Source organism: Ailuropoda melanoleuca, chromosome 10 (assembly GCF_002007445.2).
Source record: "Ailuropoda melanoleuca isolate Jingjing chromosome 10, ASM200744v2, whole genome shotgun sequence".
Lineage (NCBI taxonomy): Eukaryota > Metazoa > Chordata > Mammalia > Carnivora > Ursidae > Ailuropoda > Ailuropoda melanoleuca.
This window is the reverse complement of record NC_048227.1, coordinates 16,431,654-16,445,627: the sequence shown is the minus strand read 5'-3', so window position 1 is coordinate 16,445,627 and position 13,974 is coordinate 16,431,654. Positions and strand designations below refer to the sequence as shown.

Here is a 13,974-nt window from a genome sequence, read left to right as displayed (position 1 = left end):
CCCTCCTGCTGAAAACCCCACTTTCATTCTATCAGCTCCGGCCGATTCTCGGCAGTTTTCATTTATTCTTTTGACAAATCCTTCTCGAACGCCTGCTCTGTGCCAGGTACCAATTGCTGGGTGACAGAGTGGGCAGTTCTCCCTCTTAGCTATCAGGCCTTAGCCTATGCTCTTCCAAGATTGTGCCTCTGCCTGGAAGTTCCTTCCCTTCCCCCATCCCAGACTCCCCCTTCACCTCCACTCCTCTTTCAGGTCTTCTCTTAGATATCGCTTCCTTGGCAGGGGGCTCTTGCAGACCCCCTATAAGGTCACATGCTCAGTCGGCTCCTTGTTCTACAGCCATGCTCTACTCTGGGGGCTAAAATGAGTCATCCAGAGAGCTTTCTGCTCCATCCAAAGTGCCTAACACACAGAACCATACAAATGTGTTGCTATTAGAGGTCAAAAATGGCCAAATGTTGGCCATTTCATATTGTTTTCCTTAATACTAGGTGTTCGGTGATACTCACCCAAGCAGAGAGACTGCACAGTGGAATGAATCAGAACGCAGACTCTGGGACCACACGGCCTGGGTTCAATACTGCCTCGGCCACCTTCAGCTAAGTGATCTTGGGCAAGTGATTGAACATCTCCGGGGCCTCAAAGATGCCTCCTTTGTGACAGGGATAGCAAAACATAATCACCTCGTAGGGTTGTATGAAAATTAAATGAGTTACTATTTGCAAAGCTCTCGGGAACACGGTCTGGCACACAGCAGATGTGTTTGCTGAAGGACGACTGAGCATTTACCAAGGGTCGTGGGAGCCCAGCGGAAGAAATGACTAAGTGTCTGTGAGGAAGGGGGGTAGTTTTTGTGGCCCTGAAGAATGAGTAATGTTTGCCAGGCAGAGTGCTGAGGTGATGGGGGGGGAGACATTTCGGGTTGAAAAAGCAGGTGTCTGAGACTCAAAAGCAAGAAAATAGAGAAATGCCGTAAGGGCGAGTTTCAGGGGAACGATGGGATGGCCAGAGTGAAGAAGGCCTAAATTATTTAGTTGAGCAATTTGGACAGATCCTAGGGGCCATCACAGAATTTTTAAGCAAAAGGGAATTTTTTTTTTAAGATTTTATTTTTAAGTAATCTCTACACCCAGTATGAGGCTCGAATTTATAACCCCGAGATCAAGAGTCACACACTCTACCTACCGACCGACTGAGCCAGCCAGGTGCCCCAAGTAAGTAACAGAATTAGGATTTTGTTCTAGAAGGGTCACTTCAGCCACCGACTGGAGACAGGCTGGGAGGTGAAAGGAGGCCGAGGTAATCGGCCAGACAGAAAGAGATGAAGCCCTGAACCTGGGCAGGAACCGTAGGAGTAGCAGGCCGGGGCACAAGGGAGAGCTGTTTCTGAGGTGGAATCTGCCCAAATGAGCGGCTCGTGAGTGCAGAAACCTGGGGTTTCGGCCGTGGGTAGCTGCAAACTACCACAAGGAACCATTCAGGGTGGAGGGTGGGGGCAGCAGAAGGCAGCACCCCGCACGCCTCTGGGGTGCCAGCCGTGGGCTCCACGGGTCTCTTGGGCTCTCGCGTCTGAAACTCACCACAGGGCATGACACCCGTTGTACAAGCACCGAATCTGAACGTCAAGGAGGCTTGGGCATTGTGATGCAGCTGATGAGCGGGGGAGGGGGGGAGTGACTTTGGCTTTGCAGACGTAAAGGTTGACAAGCCAGCAGGAAATGTGCACTGGCGGTGTCCTGATGGGGGGGTGCTGGCATTCAGAGAGACCCTGGGCGAGGACCGGCGATTTTGGAGCTGCCAGCAGATGTGGGTGGTAACTCAGCAGAGCCGTGGGTGAGATCACCAGGTCAGGTAAGAAGCGGAGGGCTCTGGGAAGCACCAGTATTTAAAAAGAGAAGCAGCACCAGGAGGGAGTGGGTGTCTGGAGCCAAGGGTTTCAAGAAGGAGGATGTGAGCAGAAGCAAGCAGAAGGAAGGCTGCGAAGGGGCATAAGCCGTAGCAGCGGGGGATGCCGTTGGCGGAGCCATCTGAGCGCTGTGCGGTGGAGGCGGGAGCCACAGCGTCCTGGTCAAGGAGCACATGGGAGGCGAGGAAGTGGGGGTGAGGGGTGTGACCACTCTTCTGGGCAGAACTGAGAAAGCAGGGACCCACCTGAGGAGCTTCTCAGACTCTGCTGCTCAGCCCCAGCCCAGACCCACCGAATCAGTCTCTTTCAGGGCTGGTTTGCAGGCATCCAAGTTTGGGGAGGGCGCCCCCCTGTGATTCAGATGCACGTGAGGGTTAAGAATCAATGCTGCCGGGCACCTGGCTGGCTCAGTCGGTAGAACCGGTAGAACCGGTGTTCACATGAGACCACATACTGTGCCTCCATTTACAAGAAATGTCCAGAAAAGGCAAATCAGGGGCACCTGAGTGGCTCAGTCATTAAGCGTCTGCCTTTGGCTCAGGGCGTGATCTCAGAGTCCTGGGATCGAGCCCCATATCAGGCTCCCTACTCCGCTGGGAGCCTGCTTCTTCCTTTCCCACTCCCCCTGCTTGTGTTCTCTCTCACTGGCTGTCTCTCTCTCCGTCAAATAAATAAACAAAATCTTAAANGGCAGTTTTCATTTATTCTTTTGACAAATCCTTCTCGAACGCCTGCTCTGTGCCAGGTACCAATTGCTGGGTGACAGAGTGGGCAGTTCTCCCTCTTAGCTATCAGGCCTTAGCCTATGCTCTTCCAAGATTGTGCCTCTGCCTGGAAGTTCCTTCCCTTCCCCCATCCCAGACTCCCCCTTCACCTCCACTCCTCTTTCAGGTCTTCTCTTAGATATCGCTTCCTTGGCAGGGGGCTCTTACAGACCCCCTATAAGGTCACATGCTCAGTCGGCTCCTTGTTCTACAGCCATGCTCTACTCTGGGGGCTAAAATGGGTCATCCAGAGAGCTTTCTGCTCCATCCCAAGTGCCTAACACACAGAACCATACAAATGTGTTGCTATTAGAGGTCAAAAATGGCCAAATGTTGGCCATTTCATATTGTTTTCCTTAATACTAGGTGTTCGGTGATACTCACCCAAGCAGAGAGACTGCACAGTGGAATGAATCAGAACGCAGACTCTGGGACCACACGGCCTGGGTTCAATACTGCCTCGGCCACCTTCAGCTAAGTGATCTTGGGCAAGTGATTGAACATCTCCGGGGCCTCAAAGATGCCTCCTTTGTGACAGGGATAGCAAAACATAATCACCTCGTAGGGTTGTATGAAAATTAAATGAGTTACTATTTGCAAAGCTCTCGGGAACACGGTCTGGCACACAGCAGATGTGTTTGCTGAAGGACGACTGAGCATTTACCAAGGGTCGTGGGAGCCCAGCGGAAGAAATGACTAAGTGTCTGTGAGGAAGGGGGGTAGTTTTTGTGGCCCTGAAGAATGAGTAATGTTTGCCAGGCAGAGTGCTGAGGTGATGGGGTGGGGGAGACATTTCGGGTTGAAAAAGCAGGTGTCTGAGACTCAAAAGCAAGAAAATAGAGAAATGCCGTAAGGGCGAGTTTCAGGGGAACGATGGGATGGCCAGAGTGAAGAAGGCCTAAATTATTTAGTTGAGCAATTTGGACAGATCCTAGGGGCCATCACAGAATTTTTAAGCAAAAGGGAATTTTTTTTTTAAGATTTTATTTTTAAGTAATCTCTACACCCAGTATGAGGCTCGAATTTATAACCCCGAGATCAAGAGTCACACACTCTACCTACCGACCGACTGAGCCAGCCAGGTGCCCCAAGTAAGTAACAGAATTAGGATTTTGTTCTAGAAGGGTCACTTCAGCCACCGACTGGAGACAGGCTGGGAGGTGAAAGGAGGCCGAGGTAATCGGCCAGACAGAAAGAGATGAAGCCCTGAACCTGGGCAGGAACCGTAGGAGTAGCAGGCCGGGGCACAAGGGAGAGCTGTTTCTGAGGTGGAATCTGCCCAAATGAGCGGCTCGTGAGTGCAGAAACCTGGGGTTTCGGCCGTGGGTAGCTGCAAACTACCACAAGGAACCATTCAGGGTGGAGGGTGGGGGCAGCAGAAGGCAGCACCCCGCACGCCTCTGGGGTGCCAGCCGTGGGCTCCACGGGTCTCTTGGGCTCTCGCGTCTGAAACTCACCACAGGGCATGACACCCGTTGTACAAGCACCGAATCTGAACGTCAAGGAGGCTTGGGCATTGTGATGCAGCTGATGAGCGGGGGAGGGGGGGAGTGACTTTGGCTTTGCAGACGTAAAGGTTGACAAGCCAGCAGGAAATGTGCACTGGCGGTGTCCTGATGGGGGGGTGCTGGCATTCAGAGAGACCCTGGGCGAGGACCGGCGATTTTGGAGCTGCCAGCAGATGTGGGTGGTAACTCAGCAGAGCCGTGGGTGAGATCACCAGGTCAGGTAAGAAGCGGAGGGCTCTGGGAAGCACCAGTATTTAAAAAGAGAAGCAGCACCAGGAGGGAGTGGGTGTCTGGAGCCAAGGGTTTCAAGAAGGAGGATGTGAGCAGAAGCAAGCAGAAGGAAGGCTGCGAAGGGGCATAAGCCGTAGCAGCGGGGGATGCCGTTGGCGGAGCCATCTGAGCGCTGTGCGGTGGAGGCGGGAGCCACAGCGTCCTGGTCAAGGAGCACATGGGAGGCGAGGAAGTGGGGGTGAGGGGTGTGACCACTCTTCTGGGCAGAACTGAGAAAGCAGGGACCCACCTGAGGAGCTTCTCAGACTCTGCTGCTCAGCCCCAGCCCAGACCCACCGAATCAGTCTCTTTCAGGGCTGGTTTGCAGGCATCCAAGTTTGGGGAGGGCGCCCCCCTGTGATTCAGATGCACGTGAGGGTTAAGAATCAATGCTGCCGGGCACCTGGCTGGCTCAGTCGGTAGAACCGGTAGAACCGGTGTTCACATGAGACCACATACTGTGCCTCCATTTACAAGAAATGTCCAGAAAAGGCAAATCAGGGGCACCTGAGTGGCTCAGTCATTAAGCGTCTGCCTTTGGCTCAGGGCGTGATCTCAGAGTCCTGGGATCGAGCCCCATATCAGGCTCCCTACTCCGCTGGGAGCCTGCTTCTTCCTTTCCCACTCCCCCTGCTTGTGTTCTCTCTCACTGGCTGTCTCTCTCTCCGTCAAATAAATAAACAAAATCTTAAAAAAAAAAAAAAAGAAAAGAAAAAAAGAAAAAAAAAGAAAAGAAAAGAAAAGAAAAGAAAAGAAAAGAAAAGTCAAATCAAGGAGACAGATATCGGAACAGCATTCCCCGGGGTTGGGAATAAACTTTACGTAGCATGAGGTTGTATGGGAGTGATGGAAATGATCTGTGGGGCTGGCCATGCAACTTAGCAAGTTTACTAAAAATCATTACATTGTTCACTTACACAAAAGAAGCAAGAACTGATGCCCGGCCAAAAGGCAGGAACCACCCTGCAACTACAGTGAACCAATGGACCCAGGCACTGAACGTCAAAACTCAACATCAAGAAGAAAGACAACCAGATCCTGGGTGCTCCCAACAGGACAGCACAACACCATCCTGAAATACTCTTGCCCAAACAGCTAACCCAGAGTCAGATCAGACTTCCAGATGCAACCATCAATTTAAAAGAAAACCAGAGGATGGAGGAACACGTGAAACTCTACCACAGGAATATAGCCGCAAAATTCACACCATAGAAAACTATCAGAGGACAACCTAATTTTTCCAACAAATACATTGCAAGGAAAACAAAGGATTAAAAGAAACTTAAAACAGGGGCACCTGGTTGGCTCAGTCAGGAGAGCATAAGACTCTGGATCGTGGAGTCGTGAGTTCAAGCATCATGTCGGGTGTAGAGATGACAGAAAAATAAAATCTTTAGGGGCGCCCAGGTGGCTCAGTTGGTTAAGCATCTGCCTTCGGCTCAGATCACGATCTCAGGGTCCTGGGATGGAGCCCTGCATTGGGCTCCCTGCTCAGCAGGGAGTCTGCTTGTCCCTCTCCCTCTGCCCCCCTCCCCCTACTTATGCACATACTCTCTAATAAATAAAATCTTTAAAAAAAATAAAAATGAATATTTTTTTTACTATTTTACTTATTTGACAGAGAAAGAGCAAGAGAGCACAAGCAGGGGGAGCAGCAGAGGGAGAGGCAGAAGCAGATTCCCCACTGAGCAGGGAGCCCAATGCAGGGCTCCATCCCAGGACCCTGGGATCAAGACCTGAGATGAAGGCAGATGCTTAACAGACTGAGCCACCCAGGCTCCCTTGAATCCTTTTTTTTTTTTTAAAGACATATTCATTTATTCGAGAGAGGGCAACTTTAGAGCACGGGGTGGGGGGAGGGGCAGAGGGCGAGGGGGAGAGAGTCTCAAGCAGACACAGGGCTCAATCTCACAACCCTGAGACCACACAACCCTGAGATCATGACATGACCCAAAACCAAGAGTCAGACGCTTAACCGACTGAGCCAGCCAGGCAGGCGCCCCCCCCTCAAAAGAAAAAGAATACTAGGACTCATGTTAACCAATCACAAAGTATGAATCTTATTTGGATCCTAATTCAAAGAAATTGAAATCAAATTAAGAGCATTTATGAGACAACTGGAAACCTGGACACTGACTGGATGCTTAATAACACTAAGGAAATTTCAAAAAAAAATTTAGATGTAAAACAATTTTAGTTGTGATCATTGTATTGTGGTTGTAACCAAAAGAAGCGTGCTTATCTTTTTTAGAAAATACATGCCCAGATGTTCGTGTATGAAAAGACTTGAGAGCTGGTTTTGCTTCAAGGTGATCCTGAAAGCTAGAAAATAGATGTGTTGTGGGTGGAGCCCGGCCGGCCAAAAGTTGGTGGTTGTTGAGGCTGGGTGATGGGTACATGAGGGTTTGCCATACTTTTCTGCATGTCTGAAATTCTATATAAGAAAGAAAGAAAGAAAAGAAAAGAAAAGAGAGAAAGAAGAAAGAAAGAAAGAAAGAAAGAAAGAAAGAAAAAGGGAGGATGGAAGGGAGGGAGGGAGGGAAGGAAGGAAGGAAGGAAAGGAGAGCGAGGACCCTCATTTCACAGAGGGTCAAGGGAAGTTTTCCTTAGGAGGGTAAGGCAGTGGTTCTCAACCTTGGCTGCACAATGGAATTCTCTGGGGAGCTCAGCAAAAAGCTGATGTGGGGGCCCACCCCCCAGAGATTCTAGCTTCACTGGCCTGCAACGTGGTAACCTCCTTCTGATTTGTAGCAGAGCTGAGGACGGGAGTCATCGCTGCCATGCACGGGTGCTACCATATGCCAGGCGCCTGCCACATGGCCTCGGGCCTGGCACTTCGTCACAGATCCCACCCCAGCTCCTCAACAGAGAGCTTAGGAAAAGGACAAAACTAGGAAATGACCCGTGTGGACCCAGGTCGTCCCCCCCATATAGACTCCACCAGCAGGGGTTACTCTCTTGACCCACTGGGCCTCAAGACCCATTGTTTGGCTTCTCGGTTGTGGAGTCAGAATGTTACCCGCTCCCTGTTCCGTTTGTGAAAAATAAATTCATCTGGTTTGCTTCAGGCTCCCTGCTCTCTCCTGCATTTCCAACAAAAGGGATTCCGGAGGGAAGCTTTGAAACTAGCCTCTTCTAATTAGCAGCCCTTACAGAAAGGAACTTCAGAGAAGGGAGCTGTGTTTGCAGGTGCCTGAGGAGACATTCCCCAGAAACTGCCACCCAGAGGGGACAGCTGTCACGCCCTGTCCTGCCTTCTACACTTGCAGTTGTTATAAATAAAAGTTCTCTCGAGATGCCTAGACTTTATAGATTATAGTTTTACCCTGTGCGAGGTAACCTTGACCTCTTAATTGGTTGACCAGAGTTTTATTGAAATTGGCATCTCTGGGGGAACCCTTGTTCACTGTTGGGGGGAATGCAAGCTGGTGCAGCCACTCTGGAAACCAGTATGGAAGTTCCTCAGAAAGTTAAAAATAGAGCTACCCTACGACCCAGCAATTGCACTACTGGGTATTTACCCCAAGATACAAACAGTGATCGAATGGGCACCTGCACCCCAATGTTCATAGCAGCAATGTCCACAACAGCCAAACTGTGGAAAGAGCCCAGATGTCCATCAACAGATGAATGGATAAAGATGTGGTTCATATATACAATGGAATATTAGCCATTAAAAGGAATGAAATCTTACCATTTGCAACAATGTGGGTAAAACTAGAGGGTATTATACTAAGCGAAATAAGTCAGTAGGAGAAAGACACCATATTATTTCACTCATATGTGGGACTTAAGAAACAGATGAGCAGAGGGGAAGGGAAGGAAAAAGTAAAAAGTTTATTTATTTTTAAGCCTACTTATTTATTTGTAGTAATCTCTACACCCACCATGTGGCTCGAACTCAAGACCCCGAGATCGAGAGTTGTATGTTCGTTCCAGCGACTGAGCCACGCAGGTGTCCCCATGAGAGACTCTTAACTACAGAGAAGAAACTGAGGGTTGCTGGAGGGGAGGTGGTGGGAGGATGGGGTAACTGGGTGATGGGCACTGAGGAGGGCACTTGATACAATGAGCACTGGGTGTTACATGCAATGGATGAATCACTAAATTCTACCCCCGAAACTAATAATACACTATCTGTTAACTAACTTGAATTTAAATAAAATTTTAAAAATTGGCATCCCTGTTTCTGAGGAGATGCAAAGGTTCTTGGGATATTTCTTGCACTTCATTCTTTCTTTTAAATTTGTTTTTATCTAAGAAATCTCGGGCACCTGGCTGGCTCAGTCAGTTAAGTGTCTGCCTTCAGCTCAGGTCATGATCTCGGGGTCCTGGGATCCGACTCCCTGCTCAGCAGGGAGCCTGCTTCTCCTTCTCCCGCTCCCCCTGCTTGTGCTCTGTCTCTCTTTCTTTCTGTCAAATAAAGAAATAAAATCTTTAAGTCATCTCTACCTCCAACATGGGGCTCGAACTCACAACCCCCGAGATGAAGAGTCACATTCCCTTCCAACTGAGCCAGCCCGGTGCCTCTCCTGTACTTCTTTCTTTACAAATAATATAAAAAACAGATAAAGTGATAACTCTGGCAGAATATAGGAAGATTTTCCCCCATGGGCACTTTCACTGTTCTTGAATGGATGGGTGACAGACGTTTACTGTTTCCATGTGGCCCTCACTGGATGGGGGCTCGGGGCCATGAGGCACTGGGCCAGAAGCAGAGCCCCACACCTTCCTCTTTGCTTCTGTCACTTAACCTTGTTTCTGTCTGGGATGGATGGGCACAAAGGGGGGCTCTGCGAACACACTGAAGATGACCGTAACCAGTGTTTGCCCTTATTCTGTGTGTAATGATGTGGCCTGTGCCTGCAGCTTACGGGGCTGGTCTGTGTTCCAATTAAAACCAAGTCAGGAAGAAGTGCTTGGGTGCCTGGTGGGCTCAGTCGGTGCCTTGTGCAACTCTCGATCTCAGGGTCGTGAGTTCGAGTCCCACACTGGGGGTAGAGATTACGTAAATAAATAAACACACAGCAGCTGACAGTTTCACGGTCCTTCTGTAAGCGCTGTGCCAAGCATTTTACATATATTGGCACACTCGATCCTTACAACAATCCTATGCTGGAGGTCCCATTATTTCTCCCATTTTACAGGTGAGGAAACTGAGGCACCAAGAGGCCACATAACACACCCGAAGTTCACAAAGTCCACACACAGCTGGGAAGTGGGGAGTCAGGGTCATGAACTCAGGCAGGATGGCCCCGGAGTCCCCTCTTGGGGTGCGGAGACCCCACTGCACCACACGGCCATAATCTAGCCCTAAGTGGTATTTTTTAACTGCTATGTGATTATCAAGTCAACATTCGCAGCAGAGCTCTGCAAACCGCACCCATGGCTCCAGGGCTCTGGCCCCTGGTGTAGTCGGAACATCCGGGTTGGGAGTCAGAAACACCTGGGCTGGAATCCAACTCCACCACCTATACTCTGAGTGACCTCAGGTGGTTTGCTAACCTCTCTGAGAGTCAGTTTCACGCAGAAATCCCAGGGTTTTCCCCGCAGTGACGGCCCTCCCCACGAGAACAGGCGAAGGGCCTCCTCCCCGCCTCCACCTCCGGGTCCCTGGTCCCCGGGGAGAGGACAGGAGGCACTAGAAGAAGTGTCTGGTGTGGAGCCCCAACTCCTACTTCAGGGATGCGAAGTGCCCGGGATGCCACAAAATTACTGCCGTCTTTAGCCACGCACAAAGCATGGTTTTGTGTGCTGGCTGTGCCACTGTCCTTAGCCAGCCTACGGGAGGAAAAGCAAGGCTTTCAGAGGATTGCTCCTTCAGACCCAAGCAGCCCTAAAAGCACCCCGAGTCAAAATGAATGGGAATGATCCCAAAAAACAGATTTTGGATTGAGAAGAGGAAAGAGGGGAGGGGAGGGGAGGATGGGGCGGGGAGGAGGAGGAACGGGGAGGAGGGGAGGGGAAGAGAGGAGAGGAGAGAAGAGGGAGGAGGGGAGAGGAAGGGAGGGGAGGGGAAGGGAAAGAAAAGATTGGGATACCTGAGTGGCTCAGTCAGTTAAGTGTCTGCCTTTTGCTCAGGTAACTATCTCAGAGTCCTGAGATCGAGTCCCACATCAGCCTTTCTCTCTCTCTCTCTCTCTCTCTCTCTCTCTCTCTCTCTCGCTGTCAAATAAATAAATAAAAATCTTTTTAAAGAAAAGAAAAGAAATCGCATCCACAAGGAGGAGGGAAAGAGATGACTAGCCAACGCCTGGCCAGCTGTCTCTGAACCCCGGTGCGGGACCCCGGCCACTGTGTTCTTCCCGCTGTTGATTTGTTGATCCATGCGGCGAACACCAGATGGAGACAGAGGCTGGGGAGCACAGCAGCTTCCAGCGGAAGTTTTTTTTCTTACCCCTTCTCTCCCTAGAGAAGAGAAATGACCTCCAAATAGGGCCCAACTGGATTGCCCATCACGCCAGTGGTAACACCATGGATGGAATTTCGGAGCGGACCACTGCGTTAGCGCAGCAAGAGGAGGGCTGAGCCACAGGGTGGGGGGGACTGAGCGGGCCCTGAATGACAGGAGCAAGTAGGGTGTGTTCCACAGGCAATGGGAAGATCACTAAAACTTCGGATCAGAAGTCACTTGGAAGGGTGCCTGGGTTGCTCAGTCTGTTAGGCATCTGCCTTCGGCTCAGGTCATGATCCCAGGGTCCTGGGATCGAGGCCCACGTCAGGATCTCTGCTCGGCGGAGAGCCTGCTTCTCCCTCTCCCCTCGGCCTGCTGCTCCCCTGCTTGTGCTCTCTCTCTCTCTCTCTCTCTCTCTCTGTCAAATAAACAAATAAAATCTTAAAAAAAAAAAAAGTGACTTGGAAGTTTAAATAGTTAAACTGTGCCTGGTGTTCTTGAAAGATGCAAGATCTTTCAAGATGCTGTCACAACGGCCCGGGGAAGGAGCAGTGGGCCAGGGGAAGGGTGGTGAGGGTGTCGCTCCCAAGGCTCTAAGAGAAAGAACACAGTACCTGCATGCAAGCGCGCACACGCACACACACACACACACACACACACACACACACTTAGACTGGTCCACTCCCTCCCTACCCGTTCACACTTTGGCCAAGTCTGACCTCTCTGTCTTTGCCCACCAGCCTGCCATCTGCTTCTGCCCCAACTCTGTCCTCGGCCCCCCTTGCCCCCACGTCCCCAACTTTTGCTTCACCCCTTTGACTTGTCTACTCCCTCCTGGCTTCATTCCCACGGGGGCAAGGACCCGGGGCCAGCCCGGAGTTACGCACACATCACCCGAGTAAAGGCAGGGAAGCAAAGGAGGCCTCCACCAGGCTGCTCCCCCCGGGGGAGGTGGGGACAGAAAAGGAAGAGTTTCAGCTGATGCTCAGGGGAAGGGAAGCCCATAGGACATGGCCACTGTCTGGATATTGGGGTGCGAGTGAGAATGAGCCGTCGGAGATGACCCTGAGGTTTCCTGTCCGAGCAGGACGATGGTGAGGCAGGAAGAGACGTGGAGCGGATATGGGGGGTGGTCTTTGAGTCTGGTGGAGACGGACACACGGACACACAAGGCTTCCAAAGATGGAAATGGGGACTGGGGAGCGCTCAGCGCCGAGAGCCAGACATGGGGAATCAGCACCAGCACCAGCATGACCACACCAAGGGATTTCTGTGTAGCAGGCACTTGACGTGTATTATCTCACTTAACCCTCCCCGCGACCCAAGGGGAGGTAACATTTTCACTTCATCACTGAGGAAACTGAGGCACGGTGAGGAGGAGCATTTTGTCTGAGGTCACACAGCAAGCAGGTGGCAGGGATGGGGCTTGAACCCAGGCTCTGACTCTAAGGTCATTTCTAAGCCAAAAGCTGGTTTGGACCCCCCAAAAGCTGGTTCCACAGGTGTGTGGGGCCAGCAGGAACCCCAAAGCAGGAGAGGCAGGTCTGAGCTGGGTTAGAAACAGCCCAGGGTCGGGAAAGGGAAAATGCAGACAGTTCAAGAAGGGGCTTCCGGTCCTCCAGGCACCGGCCAGATAGATTCCGTGAGTCTGTCATTTGGCCTCCCCACAGCCTTGGGAGCCGGGAACTAGAATGATCATTTTACACGTGCACGGAGAGGAGATGAGGCTCGGAGAGGTCAGGTGCCTTGCCTGAGGTCACGGAGCCTGTTCCTGGTGGAGTCCAGGTTCCAACAGGAGCCTTCTGACTCCAGAGCCCGGCCCCTATCATCGTGCACGTGACCTCCTTAGTGACATCACCCCCGCCCCAGGCAGAGTCGCTGGGCTCAAGCCCCCCTCCCCCACTGGGCTGCAGAAGGGACAGGACTTTGCCTCCCCTCCTCCCCTCCTGCTAGCAGGGGGCGAAGTCCAGAGCTGCTCCCCAGACAGGGACTCCTCCAGACCACCCGGAACTTTCCTTTCCTGGGGCTCAAAGCCCTTTGTCCCCAGAACTCAGCTGGGGGCTACAGAAAGAGAAAGAAGAGGCTTTCCGGAGAGAGAAGAAGTACTTGGGGTTCAGAGAGGTTGGAGGGAGCTAGGCAGGCAGAGAGTAGATAGGAGGGAGGAGAACGGGTCTTCTGTGGTGGGGGAGAGGGGGTAAGGGACTGAGATTCCTTGGGACGGGGAAGGAGGCAGGAGAAGGGAGATGGTGGCGCAGGGACAGAGAGGAGAGGCCTCGGAGGCTCCTTTACCTTCAGGGTCCATGCCGGCTTGGAGGTGCGGGGCTGGTATGTCCACTGCTCAGATCCGGCGTTTGCAGAGGCCCAGAGGGGGTGGGGCTGCCAGAGGAAGGAGGAAGGGGCAGGTCTAGCCAGCCCTTCTCCGGTTCTCTGGAGCTCCCTCGTGCCCTCTCCTAGGACCCCTGGGGCCTGGACTTACCTTGTCCTTTCGCTTTCTGCACAGCACAGGAGGAACTCCCCCTTGTCTGACTCCAAATCCTCTCTTCCCCCGAGCGAGAGGCCCAGTTCCCTCCACACACCCAGCCCTCTGCAGGCTGTGAGCCTGCTGGTGTCAGCTGGAAAGCTTCTTTGATGGGTGCCCTGGGAGAATCCTGGGCCTTGGTCCTGGGTTCAGACGCTAATTCCATCCTTTTTGATCTTGAATACCTTTTTACTTTTCTCGGAGCCTCATTTTCCTTAGCTGTAAAATGGGATAATTCCTCCCTCGTGGGTTCAACTGATAATCAAGTGAGAAAACTCTGTGAGTGACAGAGTAGAAAATCAACACTTTCTTTCCTTTAACTCCTCTTTCCAAGGTCCGTCTTGCAACTTGGACCTTGTTTGCCTCAGTCTAGTCCGAGCCTTTGAACTATTTTCTCCTGGATACCATTTTTTTTTTTAAAGATTGTATTTATTTATTCGACAGAGGTAGAGACAGCCAGCGAGAGAGGGAACACAAGCAGGGGGAATGGGAGAGGAAGAAGCAGGCTTCATAGCGGAGNTTTTTTTTTTTTTTTTTTTTTTTTAAGATTTTTTTTTTTTTTTGAGAGAGAGAGAGTGAGAGACAGAGCACAAGCAGGGGGAGAGGGAGAAACA

General features: G+C 51.4%; 1 protein-coding gene across 1 annotated transcript in view; it reads right to left on the bottom strand.

Annotated features, from left to right (window-relative positions):
• The window catches only part of QPRT (quinolinate phosphoribosyltransferase), a 21,257-nt gene extending 7,910 nt beyond the window's left edge, over positions 1 to 13,347 (bottom strand). The window contains exons 1-2 of the mRNA XM_034670131.1: positions 13,319 to 13,347; positions 13,132 to 13,218 (exon numbers count right to left, since the gene is read on the bottom strand). Of these exons, the coding sequence (XP_034526022.1) occupies positions 13,132 to 13,144 (13 nt within the window). The 5' untranslated portion in view covers positions 13,145 to 13,218; positions 13,319 to 13,347. The remainder of the gene's footprint in view (positions 1 to 13,131; positions 13,219 to 13,318) is intronic.
• Positions 13,348 to 13,974: the final 627 nt, after the last annotated feature.